Source organism: Esox lucius, chromosome 2 (assembly GCF_011004845.1).
Source record: "Esox lucius isolate fEsoLuc1 chromosome 2, fEsoLuc1.pri, whole genome shotgun sequence".
In the NCBI taxonomy this organism is placed as follows: Eukaryota; Metazoa; Chordata; class Actinopteri; order Esociformes; family Esocidae; genus Esox; species Esox lucius.
The window spans coordinates 31,250,009-31,274,196 of record NC_047570.1 but is presented as its reverse complement, the minus strand read 5'-3'; the positions used below and the strand labels follow the sequence as shown (position 1 = coordinate 31,274,196).

The 24,188-nt window shown below is 41.3% G+C and overlaps 3 protein-coding genes across 3 annotated transcripts; all 3 read right to left on the bottom strand.

Moving 5' to 3' along the window:
- Positions 1-476: 476 nt before the first annotated feature.
- Positions 477-9,028, bottom strand: LOC105014067. Its single transcript, XM_010876068.5, has 15 exons — positions 8,906-9,028; positions 7,079-7,255; positions 6,298-6,488; positions 6,004-6,108; positions 5,432-5,570; positions 4,164-4,317; positions 3,753-3,882; positions 3,442-3,594; positions 3,285-3,322; positions 2,971-3,000; positions 2,720-2,886; positions 2,129-2,550; positions 1,773-1,872; positions 784-1,024; positions 477-645 (listed from the first exon to the last, which is right to left on the bottom strand). The coding sequence occupies exons 2-15, from the start codon at positions 7,208-7,210 to the stop codon at positions 569-571; spliced, it is 2,079 nt and encodes a 692-aa protein (XP_010874370.2). The 5' UTR covers positions 7,211-7,255; positions 8,906-9,028; the 3' UTR covers positions 477-568.
- A 277-nt stretch (positions 9,029-9,305) lies between these two features.
- taldo1 (transaldolase 1) lies at positions 9,306-19,193 on the bottom strand. The gene is made up of 8 exons (XM_010876080.4): positions 18,991-19,193; positions 14,113-14,236; positions 13,546-13,653; positions 13,268-13,399; positions 11,533-11,708; positions 11,190-11,387; positions 10,579-10,724; positions 9,306-9,922 (listed from the first exon to the last, which is right to left on the bottom strand). Exons 1-8 carry the CDS (start codon positions 19,088-19,090, stop codon positions 9,890-9,892), a joined length of 1,017 nt encoding a protein of 338 aa, XP_010874382.1. The 5' UTR covers positions 19,091-19,193; the 3' UTR covers positions 9,306-9,889.
- Positions 19,194-19,812: 619 nt separating this feature from the next.
- On the bottom strand, positions 19,813-22,702 carry LOC105014214 (zinc finger protein 22-like; the record flags this gene model as incomplete). Its single annotated transcript, XM_020052706.3, has 3 exons — positions 19,813-21,876; positions 22,106-22,255; positions 22,609-22,702. Coding segments are annotated over 3 exons (1,044 nt in total), but the record flags the coding sequence as incomplete, so codon positions are not given.
- Between the last annotated feature and the right edge of the window lie 1,486 nt (positions 22,703-24,188).

The following is a 24,188-nucleotide window of genomic DNA, read 5'->3' as shown; positions in this document are numbered from 1 at the left end:
AATATACAACATACAAAAAATAAAGCATTGTTGTGTAGTTTGTTCAGGATACTTTTCCAAATTCATTAGTCCACTTTTGATGTATTCTCACAAACCAATTCACTTGCAAGACAAAAAACGCCAACAAAATAATTGTATATGTTTTTATATTTTTTTGAAACCATACAACCATAACTAGGTGTACTCGTAAAAAAATATATAAAAAACATGTCTCTATTAGAATGTTAATATCCAGCATTATATTTTGAATAGGCTGTTTTATCAAGGTTATATCACAACAAGGATCATATTTTGATATGTATGCCACATAACTTATTTTGAATAACATCCAAAAAGCCCTTTCAAAGTAAGAGGTTTCACTAATTATTTCAGCTTCTTGTGGTGTGTACTTCAAAACGATGTAAATTCTAGAAAGTGATATTTTCTGTAAACACTTTAGTTGTCAGTAGTAAACATTTAAAAAAGTAATAAGGATGGATAGTAAGGATTTTTATTAATTACACAGTTATTGGCATGAGTACTAAACATTTCACATCAGCGTAATAACCCGTCAATAGCTTCTTCAGTATTAAAGTAGACTCTGAAGTAAGACATGAATAGCAGCCAAAACCAGGCCCACCACCATGGTTGGGTCCTCAGCTGCAGCTAAAATAAGAGCAAGTGGGAGAGAGAATCACATTGAATGTCACTGGATAGTCATTCAGTATTACTCATCGCTCATGTATTAATTCATACATGATTTAGTCAAAGCTAAGCATGTATCATTGTGCATGCCGGTCCTACCATCTGAGGCTCTGGTGGTTGGCGCTGCGATCGTTGTGATGGTGGCTGACGCGACCCCACCAGTGGTTGATGTTCCAGGACTGGTGGATAGAAGGCTGATCGGCCCAGAGCGGACGGTGTATGTCCTGGTCAACAGGCTGTCAACCATGACCTGGTTGCTGCTTGTCATGTTACACTGGTCGGGACACTTCTGAGAGGGAATCAAGGTGACACAGAGATACACTGTACACTCCATATACATCTGCAGAGGAAGAGACACAGGTAATAGTTATCCTATTGACGGTTACAATGCTGTGATCACTGGTGCTGTGCCGATAGAAGGATTTTATGTAGAATCGCTTTTCTCTTTTTCACAATATTGTATGGATACTTTGATCTCTTGAATCGAAGTCGTGACTGCACAGAGGAGTGTACTCACATCGTAACATGTTGACCAATTGTGGTTTTTGAACAACAATCTCGGCACTCAGAAGTAATTCATATGTAGCAGTTCTTTCAGTATCAAGTTTACTTGTGGTTTTCATTTCTCTAAATAATTATAATACACTGCCTTGTGAAAAATGGAGTTATTTTAATTTATCTTTTATATGAAGTCGCTTTAGGTTTTGCATAGAATGTATTTTTTAGAATTGTACTTTGCTAAAGGCTTTGTTTTGATTGGTTCTACTGTCCTGAAGGTCAAGGGACTTGCCATCAACCATAGGGCATGGGCAGGCATTTAGCTAGATTTTTTTAGTCCAGGACTAAAATCACTTAATCTGTGTCCGTGAAACCATCCGGTGGCAACAAACCCACGCATCAATTTCAGTAATTATAATAAAAAAAACAAGTTGTAATTTACAAGGTGTGGGAGAAAAGTGCAATTGTCTCTCTATGTTTTTTGTACCCAGGCTTTAGCTCAACTGGATAATTATGTGGATGGCTAAGACAGGTCGGAGACACTGTGAAGAAAGATAGACGATGCCGGATACACTGCAACAGAAACACACCGTCGTTACTTGTGTGTTGACAGTGCTCAGATCAATCTGGTACACCCTGGCATTGGAGGACGACGTCACAACTTCCAGAGAGCCATTTCCAGCATTGCACCTGTCAAAGAAGGTGTGTTTGTTTTTGTTTTTTATTGTACATGAGAGATATAGTTCCAAAATAGCAGCAATCTCAGTACACAATCAATATAATGGCGACATAAGACCCAGCTGCCAACTTAATTGAGTTAAGTATAGTTTTCTAAATGTTCACGCCTTTTTGTTTATCTTCAGGTTAGAAAACAATTAAAATTGGTAAAGTGTTTTGGAAAAACTTCTGCCCTATAGACAGGCATGGTTTCTTGGCCTGCACTGACCCCTGATCCAGGATATATTTGCTCTCAGCCATGTCCGCCGTCTCGGACTCCATGCAGCTTCCCACCATCAACTCCACCCTGTCCAGAGTGGCATTGGAGAACACATGCAGATCGAGCGTGTCCAGCCTGTTACTGGTGCGGACCGAAGTGTCTCTGCGGCGACGTTGGGAAGGAGGTTTGAGGTTGAAGGCTCTGGTTTGGTTGGCAAACGGCCCCACTCCAGGAGGATAGAACTCCAACCAGAACTTCACAATGCCAAAGGTCTCTTGCTCCGACGGTATGGTGATGGCATATTGTGGGCCTTTGGCCTCAATGGCAGGATAACGGCAGGCGAGCGGCAAAACCAGGGTGGGCAGACGACTGATGACTGAGTTGCGCACGCTTTGCAGGGTGTTTGTGTACACCAAATCTGAGCCTGAGTGCTGAGAGAGGACAGAACCACGTGTGAAAATTCATGCTCTTTCACTTATCATAGCAGTTTGTTGAAACTGTTTTGTGGAAATAGGCAATGCACAGTAGGTTTTGTATTTTATATAGAGGGCAGAGTCTTGTGCTATTATAACATCACTAGCATTGTAATTCCTTATGTACCACAATCTTAGTGCCGCATCCAGTCAGAGAGATGTTGGCGGTCACATGGGTGGAGTTGAAGATGACATTACAGGAGGGGTTGTTTAGCTGGAGTTCAGACAGAATCAGGTTCTTCAGGGTTGAAATGGGGAGAACCAGATTCATCTCAGTCTTCTTGCATGTCAGTTCTGAAGAGAAAGAATGACAGGTCGATGGATAAAAACCCTCACAGAGAGACAGACATCAAATACAGGTATGTGTGTTTTCTTTACCTGTTCCAGGGGGCAAGGTCTCCATCTGCCCTGGAAGATAATAGAGTCTTGTGAGATTTGGTTTAAAAAGCATATCATATTACATCTACCACCACCACCACACACACACACATTTTTCCTATTCTTGTGGGGACCAGAACAACAGAAATCCATGTTCTCTATACCCTAATGCCAACCTTAATCTAACTATACTTATCCTTTATGTCTAAACATAACCTTGCCCAAATGTCTAACCCTAACTGATTTTACTATATTTGCATGGACACACACACACAGACAGACAGAGATAGAACTGGATTTTGTCTTGTTCTTACTTTGGTGGAGCCAAATACATCTGGGTTCTGATTGCAGACTAAGAAGACAAGAGGTTGTTGACATCAGACGGGATGGATCTAAAGGAGGCCTAAACATTGCTGGTTGTTGACAACATGGCCACCTATAATGTATTGCTCTTTTTCCATGAAAATGTACCTTTTACTGTTGGCCATGACACAAAGGGGCAAAAGAGAGGGCAAGTTATTTGGGCCCCGGATCCATGTAAGATTCATTGTAGCCAGGGAACCTTGGGTTTTCATAGCTGTTCTGAAAAGATCAGGTGGACCAACAACCACTATCTCTGACACACTGAATAAGACAGAAGAAAAAAACACAGCTACAGTAAAGATGTACAAGAAACTTTTGAAAACAACCTGCTTGTAACTCTTTTACACACACCGAGGAGAGGGAAAGAGAGAGGAAGATGATACCAAAAGGCAGAATTTGTGGCAATCTTGACAACGCACCTCTCTAGCTCAGACTTTAAGGTAACAACCACATTGATCTGCTCATAGGGCAAAACGTGGATGGTAGCGCCACCTGCTGGTGTTAGTCCTGTAGTGACAGGCCCTGCATTGCAGCCGGAGGATGCCTCCACTGAAACCAAACAGTTTTGGTCACAATTTATTATTATTTATTTATTATTAAAATGAATCAATTATTATTTTACGGGAATTCCATCTGTTATTTCTCGTAGAAACTATTATTAATAGTAATTCATAAATTAATCACAAGGTGCTTCAAATCAAGATGTCTAGTATATGGTTATTGAGAGAAAACACTGCAGAATACTCTAAGTCTGATGGATTCTGTTTCCACAACTTCCACGGGCATGTCAATGAAGAGATGACAACATTAAAATGATGTGTGTGTCTTACCTGTAAGAGACAGATGCAGTGGGATGGAACTAAAAGCTTTAGGACTAGCAACGTTGATCGGCAAAGGTGGATATCTGGGAAAGTCCTCCACCATCAGCTTCAATGAGAATTGTCCTGCAGACGATTTTCCATTGTACACCAATGTACATGTCCCCTATGAAATTACGATTAAAACAAATTAAATAATAGGTACCTAACGCAATAAAGATTTTGAAAGCAGGTTAATGGGCTGTATTAAAATCTTTTAGGAACTAAAATATTGTTTAGTTCCTAATTCCAGTTACTAAACACTACAAATCAATTACATTACCGGAGTCAAATGACCAGGCGTTCAACTTGACAAACGAAATTGCGGTCCTAAACCATCTGGAACAGTTGATTGTACTGGCCTTGGTCCAGACGAAAGTATCTAAAAAATTCCGCTCCTAAAAGCCGAAGCTCTTCAATCAGTCGATTAAACCTTTCGCGATCTCAGCAGTTGTTCTCATTGTTGAATGATCGCCCATCAATACTAGTGTTTAGTATTGTAATAACTTCCAAGCTTTTAATTTTAGAGGGAGATTATATTATGCTATAGGCTGTCAGATGTGATATGCTTGCACAATACATTCTCTGAAATCTCTACTATTAATGTTGTAGTTAGTGAATTATCAAATTAATATACATGTTGACATTTTATATTTTAAAAAAGGTGCAAAAGTTCACCGTTCGTTACTACTTCCGAGCTGCTTCCACGCATACAATTTGAGGCATACGTTGGATAAATACAACGCATACACAAGACCAAACGTTCTGCAACTGCTTCTGCACTACAATGCTGCAAGCCAATTGCAGCGTTCCATTTGAAATGAATTAACTTCCGGTGTATCACGACGCTTTGACACTGTAGGTCTGATGAGATTAAGCAACCACATGCCAAAAAGACCTGTGGATGATCAGACCGAGAACCCAGATCGATTTAAATAGACCGCCATATTAGATAAGGAGATCTTGAGACTGTGGAAGGAGCGTTTCCAACCACGGCTGACGCGTCACGGAGCCAATGCCCACTCCGGTTCCCTAGCTGGCAGACCTAGCTACGCTTCATTTGAATTAATTCCCCCACACGTGTGGATGCTGCGTGGTACATCCATAGTGTTTACTTAATACTTTAATGGCTCTGTCAAGTCCTAAACAAATTATAGTTTGCAACCTATTTGAGAGATTTGGGTGCACTTTAACCGTTACTGCCGTCTGGACTAAAACAGATGCACCAAATAAAAGCCCACCTCCTCAATCTTCAGAAAGCTGTACTCGGGGCAATCAAGGCATTCTCCAAGGTCAGGCCGCGCAAAGCGACAGCGCACTTTGTCCTTATCCAGGTCCTTCACTGTCAGTGGGAATCTATGTGGGCAGTTCACGTTAGCCCTTAAAACAAGAATACCCATACAGTTAAAAACAGCATTCTTACACTTCAGACACACATTTTTTTTTTATTCCTTACCTTATTAAAGATTTTTCCTCTTTTTAATCTAATCGTTAGGCGTGCAGGTAACCTAATTATCACAAGAATATCTCTTACAGTAGGCTACTTAAATGTGATCCAGGGTTTTATTACAGTGTAGCTTAGGACCTTTACAATTAAAGAAGGCATGGAAAAGAAACGCAGAAAAAAGTTGAACTAAGCCCAAAATATAGCATAGGCCTACTGGCACCGTAGACACAGTATCCACAGTCAACATCTTAGGAATGTGTACACTACAGTGCAGAAATAGTATTTCAGGTATCTGCAGTACATGTTTCGCTATCTTTGAAGTTCCATGCAATGGGAAGACAGAGGTGCAGGATTAAGCAGAAGTACCTTAGAGGAGGTGGCAGGCTGCAGAAGGGAGGCTGATTCAGTCGCAATGAATGAGACCGGTTGTAGGGTCCAGCCCGCAAGAACAGAAACACATTCACAGTGGACCTGATCCACAAATACATGGAAATCTTTTATCTTTTCCTGAATTGGTATGACAATGATGTAATGGGCGTAATGATTTCTTCATAACACATGGACAAATAACATAGAAAACAAACAATGCACGTGATATAAAGTAAGAATGACCGGGCATGAAAGTACATTAAATAGTATTTTGAGATGTAGGCTACCTACCCCAGGGTTACATTGGCCGTGTAGTTGCTAGGAATGGTTTTCTGCCATTGGCGGACACACCAGCCTGGGGTGGGTATCTGTCCTGTGAAAGGGAAGGGTGTGATATAGGAAACACAGTCTTCCCCTGTCTGACACACTCCAGAAAACGTCGGACAGGGAAGGGCTGAGATCACGGTGTAGTGGGCCCTCACCTACCAAAGGTCAAATGTGAAATTAGGTCAGAATTCACTTCTGTATACCACAAAGATTGTTAGAAACAAAGACAAGGTATAGAATTACAAGTAATTGGCAGAAACTGTAAAAGACAGATTGCAGCACGGGTAAGCGTTGGTTATCAGTTGGAAATTATGAATTAATTTAAATTAAGTAGGAATGAACCAAAATAAGAAACTGGATGAACAGAATGTAAATACGTGTTTTAAGAATTAATTATATTCCTATGGCCATTTTACATCATTATGCCAGGATATAGTTCAGTCACATCCTGAAATGCCTAACATACAGCTCCGGAAAACATTAAGACACCACTGCACCTTTTACTTTCCTTTCCAAAAACGTTGAAAAGGAAGGTTTTGAGTGAGGAACAGAAGCATTCCGTTTACAGTGGTCACTGCAAACTTACAGTAACCACTGCAAACTGAATGCTTCTGCTCCTCACTCAAAACTTTCCTTTTCAACGTTTTTGGAAAGGAAAGAAAAAGGTGCAGTGGTGTCTTAATTTTTTCCGGAGCTGTGTACATAAATGCTTACAGGACTGGTAATTCACAATCTGTAACCTCACCATATTTCCTCCAGTTATCTCCAGAGGGACAACATTGACCACTGCACCCAGGGAGGTGGCCTCACATATAGAGTAAGGCAGAACAAGGCCCATGGCCACAACCAGGGGCCAAGCTAAAACCTGAACCCCCATCAGACCTTCTCACTCAGGGATGTGTATCAAACGGAGATTGGGCCTCTGGAGACATAAATCAGGGGTGTTAGAGGGACAGCTGTACACCAACACATCAATGTCAAAGTTTTATGAATATGAACATCCCTGTTGTTCTTCTTGCATAACATGTACTATTCTCTATCAACATGCACCGATCAGACAACATTATGACCACCTGCCAAATATTGTGTAGGTCCCTCTTTTACCGCCAAAACAGCCCTGACCTGTCGAGGCAATTCACTGAAGTTCACTGAAGGTGTGCTGTGGTATCTGGGACCATGACGTTAGGAACAGATTCTTCAAGTCCTGTAAGTTGCGAGGTGGGACCTCTATTGATCAGACATATTTGTCCAGCACATCCCACAGATACTCGATTGGATTGAGATCAGGGAATGTGCCAAGTCAACACGTTGAACTCCCTGTTGTGTTCCTCAAACCATTCCTGAACCATTTTTGCATTATCCTGCTAAAAGAGGCTAATGCTATCAGGGATTATCGTTGCCATGAAAGGGTGCACATGGTCTGCAACAATGATCAGTTACTGTAGGTGGGACGTGTCAAAGTAACATCCACATGAATGGCCAAGATTTCCCAGCAGAACAATGCCTACGCCAGCTTGCCTCCATCCCATAATGCATCCTGGTCCCATGTGTTCTCCAGTTAAGCGACACACACGCACCCGGCCATCCACATGATGTAAAAAGGAAACCTGATTCATCAGACCAGGCCACCTTCTTCCATTGCTACGTGGTCCAGTTCTGATGCTCACGTGCCCATTGTAGGCACTTTCGGCGTTTCCTTGGTATGCTGGTGATGGTATGCTTTCTCTAATGATTTCTTTTTTAAAGTTACCACACGGTACTTTAACTTCTATATATGCTAAGCAGTGGGAGATGCTTTTTGCATACCAAAAACATTGGTAAAATTATATTGTGAAGTCACTCCATACAAAAAATTTATGAATAACATCTAATGGATGACTAAAATTTTTGGAACTCGTCAAAAAAGATACTGGGGCTTGCTTCAAAATAAGTTGTGGATGGTAGTGGAGTTTATGCACATTCATGTCATCGTAGTGGATACACATTTATGCATTTTTATTTGACAGACTAAACGTGTGAATCACATTTGGTGTGATTTCTGTTCCTTGAACAATTCAAGAGGTTTGGTTTTAGAGTTAATTTATGCTAGTAATGCAAATGTCTTCAAAAGCAAATTCCTTCTTAAGCTATGGCTAGTCACATCAATGCAACATGACATGAATAGCAATATTATTGACAGGGCATTTCAGTGCAGTTTAGTGTGTGAGAATGGAGGTAATTTACATGGCTGTAACTAGGCCACCTGACACCCTATAAAAGCATATTTGTCATTTTGTACACAAGGGCCAACCAAGATTTGACTGTAGCATTTCTGCTAACTCCTTAGGGCTATTCTATTTGTCCTGGAGGACTGAAACACTTTTGGTTTCAATCCCCTCATACGGCTAATTCAGACACGGCGACAACCGGTGAATGACTAATGACCAGGAAGAAGCAAAAGAACAACAGTTCTACCACTCCAAGACCAGAGTTGGAACCCAGCAACAACAAAAAAAAATACATCACCGCTAACAACTGTAAACATGTTGATTTGAGAAGAGGTCTAACCTCATGACCAAGAGATCAAGCTTACCAGATGCAGATATAGTCCGTAAAAAATTAATCCACAGGTCTTAATGTTTCCAGGCCAACTGTGGTGTAAAACTAAAGGTGACAAATCTCTGGCTTTTTTTTTTTTTTTTTTAAGTCTTTGAACAGAATGCCTTTGCTTTCATTTCACAGAATAGACAAATGGGAGTATGTAGAATGATGCTAAACCGGCTAGACCAGTGGCACTGAAATGTTAGAATTATGTCCCCTCTGACTTAACAGTACAAGTAGAAATTAAGCCAAGAAATTGCAATCCAAATCCCATTTAAGTCAATTCTGTGCTTTTATCATTATTTGAAAGTGACACAGCCTTGCATTAACAAGTGAGAGCCAGAGGACAGAAAATTATGTTTTAAGATCAATTCAACATTGTGGAATCAAAGTTGGAGGAAAAACCTTTATTAGACACAGATACAAATTAAAACAAAAAAGGTCAACACAGAGGAAATAATTTAATTGGTAAAAATCATAATGTTCCATTCATTTCCTCAGGATTGTTCATAACTGTTACAGTTTTAGTTGTTTATATGTAAGCCCAAATAGGCTAAGGAGTGAGTAATACATTGTAGAAGAACACCACCCAAAACACTGAGGTCCCAGGTTCCCAGAAATGCTATTAGTCCTCTGCTTGTCACAGGACACTATCACCCAAGGCCGGATCAAGCTTGACCGCAATGTTCTTTCCTCTTACCAAATCTTTAGTGAGGCTAGCAGTTGTAACATTTAAAAAAATAATAATAATACATTGCATCAGTGCTGGATTCACAAATGGAAATCTATCTCTGCATTGAATATGGTCAGAGCAAATGCTATAAGAGTCAAAGCCTTTAATGGTGAGGCTCTCTGTTTTTGGGGTTGAGTGGGTTCTGAAGTGAGGTTAGGGAAACGGGGCGAGTTTGGTCCACTGGGTGCTGAACGGTAAGTGCCGCATCACCCTTTAGTCTTTGAGGGATGGATGTCGAATCGTTTATTGACCATTCTTTACGTTGAGCATTTTCTCCTGTGGAGAGACAAAGAAATCGTTTTAAAAAGAGAAAGACAAGCAAGGGGATGTTGAATTCTCATTAAACCATTAACAATTAGACACCCCAGAGCTAGGTTGCACAGCGCTCGCCATCTGAAGACTCACACCTCTTGTAGCCAGCAATGAGCGAGGTGCACATTGACCTTTTGGCAATTTGGGCCACTGTTCAACATCAAAGGGCTCTCATCTGTCATTGAGGTGCCCCAAACTGACAGCGGTCTTCTGATCTTACCATAGGTTCATGGTAACCTATGGTAAGCAGCTTAGCAATATGTTTGAGTGCAATGCTCAGCGTTTGCAAAACGGCCTCCATTAAAGAGTCTTGGTCTTTCGGCAGCAGGACCACAAACACAAAAAGCCCTCTGGAATGATTTAAAGGGAAATGCTGTTGCAGACAGTCAAGGGGAATTCCTTTAAAATTGTATCCAAAACAATTGGCAAAAGTTTAAAAAGGGGGGGTGGGGGGCGGGATTAGAGCGGTTTCCTACTTAAGACTTGGCCAGAATGTCAGTTAAAATGTGCAGCAAGGTCATTAAAAGGATCAAGAAGCATGTTAGCAGCACTGGGGTGTCAAATATGAAAACCTAGAACAAGTTTTAAAATTGTAAAAATCTTCAGTGCTCGGGTCTCACCTTGATCATGGTCTCCAGCTTGATGGCGTCGGCGGCAAACTTGCGGATGCCATCAGAGAGTTTCTCCACAGCCATACGATCTTCATTGTGTTGCCATCGAAAGTCCTTCTCATCCAGGTGGATCTTTTCCAGATCACAGGACTTGGCTAAACAGGAGTTTGTAGTGGTTAGGAATTGGCATTACAAATCATTCATTCTGGGTCTAATATGACTACAAAGTCACTAACCGTATTGCCACATCTTTAAAGACCGGTAATATGGATGCAATGGAGCAGAATACCTACTCAAGATCACTCAAATCAACTGTCTCAGGTGTTTATTGTTGAAAAACCAGTTTAACGAATTGCAGCAACACTACAACCCATTTGACAACAGACCTGGTCTAGGGGAAGCAAAATGAGCCTTCAAAAGACACCAGACATCATAGACATTAACCAAGCTTTGTAGTTCTTAATTACAGCTTAACCCAGCCAGTCCACCGCTCTCAAGGTTTAAATGATGGAGTACACAAACTATGTAATTGAACAATTAATGTTGGCTTGGCAACTTCTCCATACATGTGTATATAACAGTCATTGGCGTCCTTCAGGGGACAGAAAGGCCCCAGTTACCTTTCTGCACTGTGAGAAGGGGTGTCACGGTGCTGTGGTCTTGTTTCAGCTCTCCCAGCAGGCCAGGGGAGATGGTCAGCAGGTCACAGCCAGCCAGGGCCTTCACCTCCCCAATGTTCCTGAAGGAGGCTCCCATCACCACCGTGGCGTAGTCATACTTCTTGTAGTAGTTGTAGATCTTGGTGACACTCAGCACACCTGAGTGAAAATCATTGTGACATTAATGGTTAAAAAAGACATTTATACATTTTAGTCATTTAGCAGACGCTCTTATCCAGAGTGACTGACTACAAGTGCATTCCAAGTGCATCATTCGTCGTTCAGAACAAGTCATCAGCCCTACCTGGGTCCTCGTGGGGCTCGTAGCTCTTCTGGGCAGTGTTCTCCTTGTACCAGTCCATGATGCGACCAACAAAGGGGGAGATGAGGGTGACTTTGGCCTCTGCACAGGCGACTGCCTGGGCGAAGGAGAACAGCAGGGTCATGTTGCAGTGGACCCCATGCTTCTCCTCCAGCTCCCTGCAGGCACACATGTCCGGCATCGGTTAACGGCCGAATTGAGACAGACCTCAGTGTTAACGGCCAAATTGAGACAGACCTCAGTGTTAACGGCCGAATTGAGACAGACCTCAGTGTTAACGGCCAAATTGAGACAGACCTCAGTGTTAACGGCCAAATTGAGACAGACCTCAGTGTTAACGGCCAAATTGAGACAGACCTCAGTGTTAACGGCCAAATTGAGACAGACCTCAGTGTTAACGGCCAAATTGAGACAGACCTCAGTGTTAACGGCCAAATTGAGACAGACCTCAGTGTTAACGGCCAAATTGAGACAGACCTCAGTGTTAACGGCCAAATTGAGACAGACCTCAGTGTTAACGGCCAAATTGAGACAGACCTCAGTGTTAACGGCCAAATTGAGACAGACCTCAGTGTTAACGGCCAAATTGAGACAGACCTCAGTGTTAACGGCCAAATTGAGACAGACCTCAGTGTTAACGGCCAAATTCAGACAGACCTCAGTGTTAACGGCCAAATTCAGACAGACCTCAGTGTTAACGGCCAAATTCAGACAGACCTCAGTGTTAACGGCCAAATTCAGACAGACCTCAGTGTTAACGGCCAAATTCAGACAGACCTCAGTGTTAACGGCCAAATTCAGACAGACCTCAGTGTTAACGGCCAAATTGAGACAGACCTCAGTGTTAACGGCCAAATTCAGACAGACCTCAGTGTTAACGGCCAAATTCAGACAGACCTCAGTGTTAACGGCCAAATTCAGACAGACCTCAGTGTTAACGGCCAAATTCAGACAGACCTCAGTGTTAACGGCCAAATTGAGACAGACCTCAGTGTTAACGGCCAAATTGAGACAGACCTCAGTGTTAACGGCCAAATTGAGACAGACCTCAGTGTTAACGGCCAAATTGAGACAGACCTCAGTGTTAACGGCCAAATTCAGACAGACCTCAGTGTTAACGGCCAAATTCAGACAGACCTCAGTGTTAACGGCCAAATTCAGACAGACCTCAGTGTTAACGGCCAAATTGAGACAGACCTCAGTGTTAACGGCCAAATTGAGACAGACCTCAGTGTTAACGGCCAAATTGAGACAGACCTCAGTGTTAACGGCCAAATTCAGACAGACCTCAGTGTTAACGGCCAAATTCAGACAGACATCAGTGTTAACCACTGATCATCGCTAACATGGCTGTCACAAACAAAACATTTGATGGGTACAGATTGAAACCAAAAGATGGTCTAGGTAGGATGCATGAGTTAAACTGCGATTTTGTGTGTCAGTTTAATAGCTAGCACTTGTCTCTTAGCAGACCCTCATCCAGAGTAGTGAGTGCGCACACATACTTTTCTGTCCTGGTCCTGTGGGAATCAAAGCCACAATCCTGGCCTTGCAAGAGCCTTGCACTACCAAGAGAGCTCCAAGTTAACGTTTACCTTCTCACAATTTGCTTTAGAAAACATTTAACGTATTGTGTTCCAACAGAAGACCTAATATAATTGTTTTGTATGGCCCGCTATTCTAGAAGAAATGCCCAGCGAGAAGTGTCCTCACTCACCTGCCAGCCTGAATGCCTTCCCATGTTGAGGAGAGCTTGATGAGCACACGGTCCTTGTCGATACCAGCCTCTTCATACAGGGCAATGATTCTCAAAGCACGGGCCACCATCTCATCCTTATCATATGAAAGCCTAACATGGAGAGGGTGAAGGAGCTCATTATATAAGAGTTACAATATATTTGTTATTTTTTTTCCAGGTGTCAAAGTGATGGCACAAGTTTGGCCACGTCACACCGGATCATGTGGGCCTGAGCGAAGCAGGGGTCTTTCCTGTACCTGGCATCCACCTCCGTGGAGACCCTTCCTGGGATCTTCTTGAGGATCTCCAGGCCAAAGCTTACAAACAGCTTGTCCATGGTGCTGGTCACCTGCTCTTCCTCAGTTCTGATGGACAGAGTAAAAGCTCTGGTCAAGTCTGTGAGTATTAGCGAAGAACTACTCAGGCACGCATTTGATCATAGCTTTCAGCAAAGAGTACAGCTTTATTGAAGTTATCACGTATGTTACGAACTGATAAACATTTCATGTGTATCTGCTGGCAGTGTTCAGGGATTCCACATCACTCCACTAAAGGTCTGGACACCTGACTGACAGTGCTGCCCATGCATTCTGAATCGCCTGCGATGAAGACTTCCTTTAAAGTGGATTACAGAAGTATGGCAAAACAACGACATTGCTAAAGCAGACAAATTTTTACTAGAAAAGCCCCGTCAAATTTTGTTTAAATGCTTGACAACAAAAACGAGGGTTTTCATGGTGGCTTCCCCTACGTGGATTTGGTGGTCCGTCGGCAGAACACGATGATCGGTGTAAAGTGCTAGTTGCCGACAGCGTCCAACTTACCCGCCCTTGGCAATGCCGTATTTAATAGCCTGGTCGAGCAGATGCTGGTAGGCGGGCATCTTTGTGGCCGCGAGGATGAGGGAGGGGTTGGTGGTGGCATCCTGGGGCTTGTATTCTTCAATTGCTGCTCAGAGAAATAGGAGAGAGCCGTACATTTAAACACTAAAACACATAATTAACACAAGCTTACAACTAGTCACGCACCTAATTTACCGCAAGACAATTTCACACTGTAAGTCTATTTTTAGGAGCTGGTGCACAGCCGCAGTCTTTAGAGCAAGGACCTAGAATTTTCAGAGGTGAAATGAAATTTCAGGTGCAGTCGAAGTTACCCGTGTACACTGGTTTTGGTCTGGTAAAGAGCATCATGCACCTCCTTGTGCATTTTCACCTCCTTGTCAAGTGACTCTGCACGCTTGCAATGCGAAGACCACACAACAAGACCAAAATCGTTGCATGCCTCAAACTTTGATTCAGTACGATCGTTATTAAATATTTGTTTAAAAGGTCGTTTCTGGACCAGTCAACAGTGACCTCTACTGTACACAGACATGCAGAGCAGCTGATCACGGTTCAGCCAGTGACAGCAAATAAGCTACACAAAGCACAAAGGCCCGGGTGTTCTCTTAAAAGGCCACCCACATACCACCCAGTTCAAATAACCTACTTTCAGCCAGCCTTTTTATGCCCTCCCACAGTTGCTTGCCTTTGGACTGTTGTTGGCATTATTACACAGTATTACCTCTGACTTAACCAAAAACAGCATTTCCAAATACGCAGTTTGTGAAACAAAGAATGTCAATACATTTTCACAAAACATTCTTCAATGACGCCACACTGAGGCCATGTTCGTTTTCATGGCTCCTTCTGCTGAAACAATTTTGTAAAGTTAAGTTTACTTTTAATTTAAAAATGTATAAATAGGCAAATGGTAAAGACAATAATTTGTTCCTCAGAGCAAGTTCCTTGTTTGCACAGCTTTTAGCCAAGATAACTGCCCACCAATACTTTTTGTAGTTGGCAATAACCTTACTGTGCCATTCGACGGCCAACTTGACCCACTCTTCACTTACAACTGATTCAGTTGTCGTTTGTCGTCTGCTCTCATCAAATGTTGTGGATTTATGTCTGGCCACTTTAGAAACATTCAATGACTCCTCTAAAAATGACATATACATAACCTCTGCATGTTTGACTGTACAAAGGCCATGTTCTTTGAATGATTAACCTGTTCCTTAGTACAGAATGACGGACAAGAATTCACATCAGTACGGCGATCAAAATCACACATACAATGAAAGGAACACCATCGTTACAGTGAAACATGGGGAGGTTTGGTGATCTGCAGCCACTGAATGGATGTCCTGACTGTGCAGAAGGCATAATCAAATAATCATATTAAAGTCACCCAGCATCCAATAAATGCTGAATCAGAATTTTGTTTGCCCAGGTTACTACCTACTCCTAGTGCGATGGTCAAGGAAATCCCAGCTTAAAAGAAAGTGATCTTTGAAGTTGTCCCTCCTGAAAGTCGAGACATTTCTACACACATTCAAGAGGACAGCATAACATCTCGCCCTACATCGGATAAAATCAGTTTAGGTCATCACCACTCATTAACAAGAGAGAAATAGGTGTGAGCTTGGCTTTGTGCCTGTGGAATCTGACGGTCAACAGAATCCAGTGAAAGACAATCTGCCTTGGACAATGAATGCCATTGCTAGGGCGTAGTCATATGGATCTCAGTGTAATCCACTCTTTCTGGAAAAACTAATTTTCAGAAGCCCTACCATACAAGTGAAAATTGCTACTTAAAGGGATAGTTCATCCTAGATTCCTATATGGGTGCAATAACACCTTGAGTTGACTTGAAGGCCCATGGAGTAATGTTGATCGACACTAGTGTTGCTTGACAAAAGAGCTGGCGGATTTTGGTGACTTCAAACTGACAACTAATTTCTGTAGCCACCGTAATTAAATGGTTGAAAACACCCGATTGATACCATTGTGAACAAAACTGACCTGTAAACAAAGTATTAGTTCAGTTGAAAATTAGATTGACAATGAGACATTATCTGAGGAATACAACATCGACAGGTTCTTTATGTTAAACACCAGTCTTAGTTGGAGTAGATTTTTGCTTGAAATGCAGCTTTTGTTGCTTGGGATGCACAGTTTCAATTCATCCATTTAGACAATGCTAATAATGTGAATTCCAGACTGGGACAGAATTGCTTGATTGTCTTTAAATGTTAGGTCACGTTTAAGTTGCAATTGCTAGCAAAGGCATCACATCAGTACTTCTGTCAGATTCAAGTGAACGACACAGGGTAAGGTTTTTGGTAGTCATCTTGGCCAAAAGCTTCACTAACTGTGTCTTTAACCACTACGCCACTAAGCTATGTGTACCGAATGTCAGTGTAGCCTCTCGACATTAGATCATTGTCACGCATTAACATCACGCCAAGTTTAAATATTTTGCTAGACACCATTAAGCATTGCGTTAAACTGACTAATGTTTCTTAAGTTCACATCCACCACAAATAGCATCTATGAACTGTATGGCATTTTCCACTGGCCATTTTAACAGGTTATTAGCCAGAAATAGGCTTAGTAGTATCTACTAACTTACTAATACTAATTTTCTAATGGTCATAAAAATTGAGCAATTGCTGGCAAGACCAAAGATGGACTTTACACTGCCAAAGCTATGTCATTTCATGGCACAACAACATTCATTTTTCTTTCATTCTTGAATGACATTGATACAATAACTACCAATATAGTGAAAAGACGAGAGAATCGTGGAAACCACTCTTTTACTGCACAAGGGGTTGTGACCTAATGTACATTACCCCAAAAAGCATGCAAATGGATGTGCATCAAAATCCACCAGACATCGTCTCAATATAACTGTAATTTTTTTTATTTTAGGCATACTATAACATCGTTTCTGAAGGTTGTAGCCAGTGAAGTTTGTCTATTCTGAACAAATCCTAATGCATCACTTGTTTTGACTGCTTTGAGGCTCAAACACCAGTCCCCTGCATGGCAGTCCACCACGCTATTTCACAAGGGGAGTCAGTCAGTAAGAGACATACGCTCTTCTTGGCCGGCTCTGCTTACGCAATCCGGCAAAAAGTTACATTGATTCTGCAATGTTGAAAATCCAATAAGGTCTGGAGACTAAAGGTGGTTTCAATTATAACAATTTAGAATGAATAAGTAGGCCATATAAGAAAACTGCAAAAGTGCACATTTGCCTTGCAAAACTCACAATACATTTTGGTACCCAAGCATCATGAGGTTCATAGGAATTCAAAAATCCAGTAGCTAATGTGAAAAGTATGATATACGGACAAAATGTCTTCATTATATCACCAACAAAATACTACAAATGTTTTTAAACTATCCACACGTTAATGCAAGTGAAATTTTGGTGAGAATTTAACTGGGTAACTCCCTTGTATAATGACCATAGCACCACAGTAACTGAAACATGCCACACCAGTGTGTCATTCTGCAAATTAACTGTCCTTCATGGTCACACTCTAAGTCTTCCAAACCACTGTCAAAAACTGTTGGCCAGTAAACGCAGAGCGCACATCGCAGAGTTGGCCGCCAGTGTGATCCTTTCACAAGGGATTTGGCCAGAAGCACCCTTTCACAACACGAATTGGGTCTATGGCTACGCTGTTCCCCTTTCCACACAACCCAACAGCTTCGGCATCATACAAGCTCACAATGGGCTACTATGATTTTTTTGAATCTTTCGATAAAAAAAAATCATAGTAGCCCATTAGTTAAAGTAACTACTTAACGGCGTTGCAGGAACATCTGCCATATGTATGTATATACTGTAGACATTTGAAAGTAACTCTGTTTCAAAGTCTTCTCTAAAAGACACCTCAATTCCAGAACCTTTAATTGGCCTGAAAAGAGTAAAAAATTTAGTATGCACTTGCATGTCCTAGTAGCCTATCCACTTACAGTGTGACTTGGCCCCATTTCCACAAAGTAATATTATATGTCTTTTAGCCCGACCGTTTCTGTCTCGTCATCCTAACTTGCAGGACAAGCATGAGGAAATGTTTGGGGTTTACACCACAATGGAATTGACTAATGGATTACATTATCATTGCTTCCTCATTCAAACAAGAACGAAGCAGGAACCAGTTGACAATGTCGTCAAATGTGTATGTCTAATAGTGAGGACGGAAAAACAATGTTATCAATATGGACTTTAACGTGCCTTACGATTATTTGGTAACTGGGTAGGTACAGTACATCCAAATCAAATTGAACATTTGATTTACAACCGAACTCAAAGATTTCAAAACCCCTGAAAATATAGCTTTAGTACGGTGTTCAAGGCAAATGCTCCATAACATGAGGTTGCAATGTAAAGTGGCGCGGTCATAGTCAGCAAACTGGCCAGCGTGCACAAGTTAACTATAACACAAGCTGTCATAGATAAAACAACTACCCAGATTACTGTGGTTTCAAAAATTAAACAGCTTAGCAACATATATGTATTAGTTATTTAACTAACCAATCGACAGGCCTTTCCAATCGGATTAGTATACAGTACTCAGATTGGATAAGTGTGTTCTCTTATCAAACCTTGTACCTTGTGCTACTGTACTCTGCCTAACCGTGAACATGACATTGACGATATTAAAAAACAACTAACGAAACATAGCTAATATTGTCTTGTGTCTTTGGACACGTCAAAGGGCATTATATTAAGTAATGCTAACTATCGCTGCAGAAAAAAACGTGAAACACCTATGTTATATCATGTGTTTTAGAAGTTAGCGACTGCATCCCTGGCCTTGGTTAGTTCAGTGGCAACGCGGCCAATCCCATCTGTGTTACCATTGAAGTCTCCGGTGTCCGCCACAACCACGGTGTATTTTTTCAGCTGTTCCAACGCGGACTCCATCTTTCGTCGTTTATCTGGTGAAACACTAGCCATGATGAGGGGAACAGAGAGCTTTTATATACAAAAAGCACGTGAGACCGAGGAATTTTGGATTCACGAGCGCGCCGGCGTGTAGTGAGCAGGGAAGAATAGCTAAGTACTTCCGGATTTTTGGAGTCCTCCAGAATATGAGTCCCTTCATATATGCAGGATTAATCATGGAATAAGTAGTTATCGAGCAGAATGATTAGATAGTGTTGGATTGCATTTTAAATGTGTTAAATACAAAATGGTCAACAATGTTTTGTAAGTGTGTATTTTCCTGAACTACTTTTTTCTTTCACCTAGCACCGACATTGCTTACAGCTACTTCATTGCTAGGGTGACCAGACGTTATGAATAGAGCCACACCTTAGGACTACCTGTTCCGGTCACTCCTGGTTCTCTCTGTCCTTGTCCATCTGGTTGAACTGCTAGTTTGGATTCTGCCTTTGGACACAGCCTATCTTTATTAATTAATCCGTTGATTGTAACTTACAAAAATATGAATCTGGCCCCGAAATGTAATTTACCCTTATCATATTCACCTGGCACAGTCAAGAGGACTGGCTGCCACTCAGAGTCTGGTTCCAATTTAAGATTCCAATCCAGATTCCAACCCTACTAGTGTTTCTCCTTGCCATGTGTATCAATATCTTGTTTGCTCTTTGGGGTTTTAGGCTGGGTTTCTGTATAAGGAATTTGTGACAAATGCTGATTTATTGCATATTAAAACGCATACTTTCTGTATTGGAATTTTTTTGCCATACCCCAACAACAGGATGGTGTGGGTGTATACCAGTCTATCCAAATATTCATGCATCAATATTCAGTATGAAGTGTGTCATCACTAAAACATCTTTACATTATAATGTAAACTGGGCTGAACTTTAAAATATTTTATTTGATCTCTTGATTAATTAACATTACTCCAACCAGGCTATCAGTAAAGATCATCCAATGTATATCCTAAACTTTCTTTGACTTTTAAAAATGCAGAGTAGGATGTGCAGATTTCCAATTAAAGATATCCCCAAATGATTTCCTTTTGAGATTACATATTATAGCAGCAAAATGTGAAGTCTGTATCAGAATAAACAACAACACTAATAATAACAAAATTAGTTATGTAACAATTTAACCTTGATAAAGTAAACCTCATAAGATATGGTAAACTTGGTGTTGGACTGCAATTCATTTTAGTTCATCTGATTATGAAACTAAAGCACTAACAATAAATAATTGATGTACAAAGTTGAAAGATAGTTTTGTTCCATAATTAGGTATAAATCTGGGTCAGCAGAACCCACACTAAGAGTGTGGTGACGTTACTTTGGATTTGGGGATAGTCCAAAATGGACATTTTTGTCAGTGCTCTTTTTTAAATTTCAAAAGCCTCCTAGCATATCACCTTTAGTTTCTACACAAGTCATGAAAATACATTATGACATGAATCTTGTCTTGAAGATATTGAAGGTGTAGCAATGTCCCAAAATAACAGATGTGTAAAATAGATTTTCAACACACAGACTGACCAAAATGTGCACATGTAGCACATGGAGATGTGATGCTGAATAGCCAGTTTCAGGATGGCATGATGAGTCAAGACAGACGGGACTTTGTGCAACAGAGCTCACAAAGATGATGGCGAGCAAGTGTCATTATTTCCATTACAGCGGGATGCCTAGTCACTTGGATGAACAGTTGGGGTAAAAAAAATACAGATGCAATAAACACACAAAATGGTCTAAGATGTCCATATTTTTGCCACTCAAAAGATGACTTTTGATTGGCGCAAGCGGTTAAATGAACAACACATTTCTGAAGTGTGTTTGATGCTAGGCTTGTGCTGAATAGGAAGGAATTCATACTTGCTGTGAGACAAATAAAGCTGCTTGACATCCTGTATACATGAATGATAGAGACCAATAGCTAGAGGAATTGATTGGCCAATGCACATACAGATGGTACCAGGTTGACATAACATTTTGTTCTGTGATATCAGAGATCTGGGCTTTGCTCACTGCTCTGCAATTTTAAGGTCTTATGAACAGTTCTCATATGTTTTTTCAAAGTTGTCATCTGACTAAAGCATTTACCACAATTATTGCATCGAAATGGCTTCTCTCCCGTGTGAATGCGCTGGTGGCGTTTTAGATCACTTACTGTTTTATAGCCCTTTTCACAGTCTGTGCAATGATAGGGTTTCTCCCCTGTGTGTACTCTCATATGCTCATTCAGTCTGTTTCGCCTGAAGCTTTTGCCACAAACACTGCACTGGTATGGTTTCTCTCCTGTATGTGTCCTCATGTGAGTGGCCAGGTCACCCTTGCGGTTAAAGCACTTGCCACATTCTTTGCACCAATGTGGCCTCTCCCCTGTGTGAATCCTCTGATGTGTTTTTAAATGGTTCTTATTATTGAAACCTTTTCTGCACACAAGGCACTTGTGCGGTCTATCACCTGTTGGAGCCCTCCTTGTTGCACTCAGCCCACTGACTGTCCCAGTGTCAGGAAGACTCTGCCCATTCTTACCCTGTTTTTGTTTTGACCTAGGCTTTGAGTCACGGGTGGATTCTGACGCCACATAGTCTTGTCCACCATGTTTGGTTTTGATCTGTTCAGTTGCATTGGTAGATTGACTGTCTTTCTTGGTGTTTTTCACAGCCTGGTAAAGGTGTGAGCACTGATCACTGTCCACACACTGGGGGATGCATAAGGACTCCGTGTTCTCTTGCTCACTCCACACCTGTTCTGTGGCAACGTCCTCTGCAGTTACAGGAACAATGAACTGTTCGCCGTCTAAAAAGAGAGATAAGTTACTTCCTGCAGCAATGTCTAAGTAGGTTATTTCTTGTCTCGAAACAGCTTTACACACTCACAGATTGCTCTCAGAAGCTAAAAAATGTTGTTGCAGCACAATTCAACAGACATAACAGTTGCCTAAATATAGCCAGCAATGAATAAGTTAGACAGTTGTTATCTTTATAGAAACCTAAAGTAATAATGTTCAGAGATAAACTTTACACACCTGTAATTAGTGATTGCCTGTCAGGTTTGAAGCCGAAATCTAGCAACAGCTGACGTAGACGATCATTCTCCTCTTTCGATCTGAGGATTTCTTCTTGATAGTCTGTAATAGTTTTTTCTACAGCCCCGAGTATATCCACAGCCGCCGCATCTAATCGGGCAGTAAGAAACACATTCAACGAATGTAGTTTAGACAAATGTGGTTTAGTCATTTCAGACTGAAAAGAACATTGAACAAAAACAGGACAAAATATTAACAACAAACCTCATTTGAACTGTTCCTACTATATCGTAAACAACGTCGTAAAAAGGTCGTAAACAACATGGCGCTTTATCAATGACTGGATCTTTTTTTATCATTGGCTGAAACGATGACTACATTTTGACTACTAGTTTGAACTAATATTCACGCAGATGCTGGGGGAATATGCTATGTTTGGTATATGGAATAATAAAGATGAAGGATAAAACACACAATATACGAGACAGACATAAATCCACAACCTTTGGTCTGCGGAACCCCGGTGGTCTGCAGCAGTACTGCCTTTGGTCTGAGAATTTTATTTATTTTATGCAGTATACGGTTGGGACCGGAAGTATTATTGTTTCATAGTAATCAGTGTTACATACATTTTGACAATGTACTTTGTTAATCCTGTATCCATTACTTATAACTTCCATGGATGGCAGTATAATTGTTACACCATCTAATCACACAATGTAAATATAAAGATAGAATATACTAACGTGACAGCCGTTCAAACATCTCACCAAAATGTTGTAAATACACATCCTGACCAACCGTAAGTGGTGGTAAGGCCAAGAACAGCAAGTAAATAACAATAATCTTTTAGTGACTGGTAATTCATACAATAAATACATTCATGAAAGCCCTCCCAGGGGATACCAGGGACCCTTAAAGTCATAGAACTGCTTTGTTTATACCCACTGCAGTATTGTGATACATTACTAGGAAGGGCACGCCCTATGCACTGCAAACACACCCTAGTAAATATGCATAGGGCCTACATTCTGACAGCAATACCACACCAGTTCATTACATGCCACTTCATGTGATTCAGTCTATGCAGTAATAAGTCATAATACTCTGATATCCACCCAGTTTACAGGCTCACCACCCTATAGATTTAACATACCCCAAACAAACTAACACAAAATAAAGGGAAGGTTTTAAAAGAAACGTAACTTTCCTCGTTCCGGTGGCACCGACAAGATCCCCTGTCGGATGTTGGCGTCTTTCTCTCCATGGACACAGTCCTCTATTTCGTTACTCGCTCAGTGGTAGAGTGGTGTCCCGGTCAATGGGGTAGCTCTGAGTTTACTCTGGCGCAGTCTGTATGCATCGACTCAAACAACATTGACCCATACTGATGTACAAACATCCATACAGCATATTACGCACAACGCGTTGCAGAGTGCCTGGATACAGCACTTAACAATGGTGCACCACAAAACCCATGAAAGCCATATTGCTATTTTGAACCTGCAATCAACGTAATTAGAAAAGTACACAGATATGTGATGTTATATCCCTAGGTGTACATCATTTGATATAACATGGCTTTCAGCCAATCAGCATTTAGGATTTAAACCATCTGGTTTATAATAACGTGTAGCTGATGATATATCTGTTTTTGATTCACCATAGTCTGTCTGCTCTAGCGTGGTATTTACACTCACCTAAAGGATTATTAGGAACACCATACTAATACTGTGTTTGACCCCCTTTCGCCTTCAGAACTGCCTTAATTCTACGTGGCTTTGATTCAACAAGGTGCTGAAAGCATTCTTTAGAAATGTTGGCCCATATTGATAGGATAGCATCTTGCAGTTGATGGAGATTTGTGGGATGCACATCCAGGGCACGAAGCTACCGTTCCACCACATCCCAAAGATGCTCTATTGGGTTGAGATCTGGTGACTGTGGGGGCCATTTCAGTACAGTGAACTCATTTGAAATGATTCAAGCTTTGTGACATGGTGCATTATCCTGCTGGAAGTAGCCATCAGAGGAGGGGTACATGGTGGTCATAAAGGGATGGACATGGTCAGAAACAATGCTC

What these genes read in the sequence shown, in the direction of transcription:
- LOC105014067 (XM_010876068.5), bottom strand. Translation starts at nt 7,210, where the DNA reads ATGGGGGTTCAGGTTTTAGCTTGGCCCCTGGTTGTGGCCATGGGCCTT. An exon ending in AGATAACTGGAGGAAATATG is followed by an intron (nt 6,489 to 7,078) that starts GTGAGGTTACAG and finishes GACCTTTGGTAG; the next exon opens with GTGAGGGCCCACTACACCGT. An exon ending in ATGTATTTGGCTCCACCAAA is followed by an intron (nt 3,001 to 3,284) that starts GTAAGAACAAGA and finishes ATTATCTTCCAG; the next exon opens with GGCAGATGGAGACCTTGCCC.
- taldo1 (XM_010876080.4), bottom strand. Translation starts at nt 19,090, where the DNA reads ATGGCTAGTGTTTCACCAGATAAACGACGAAAGATGGAGTCCGCGTTG. An exon ending in TCCACGGAGGTGGATGCCAG is followed by an intron (nt 13,400 to 13,545) that starts GTACAGGAAAGA and finishes TCTCCATGTTAG; the next exon opens with GCTTTCATATGATAAGGATG. An exon ending in CCTTCTCACAGTGCAGAAAG is followed by an intron (nt 10,725 to 11,189) that starts GTAACTGGGGCC and finishes ACTCCTGTTTAG; the next exon opens with CCAAGTCCTGTGATCTGGAA.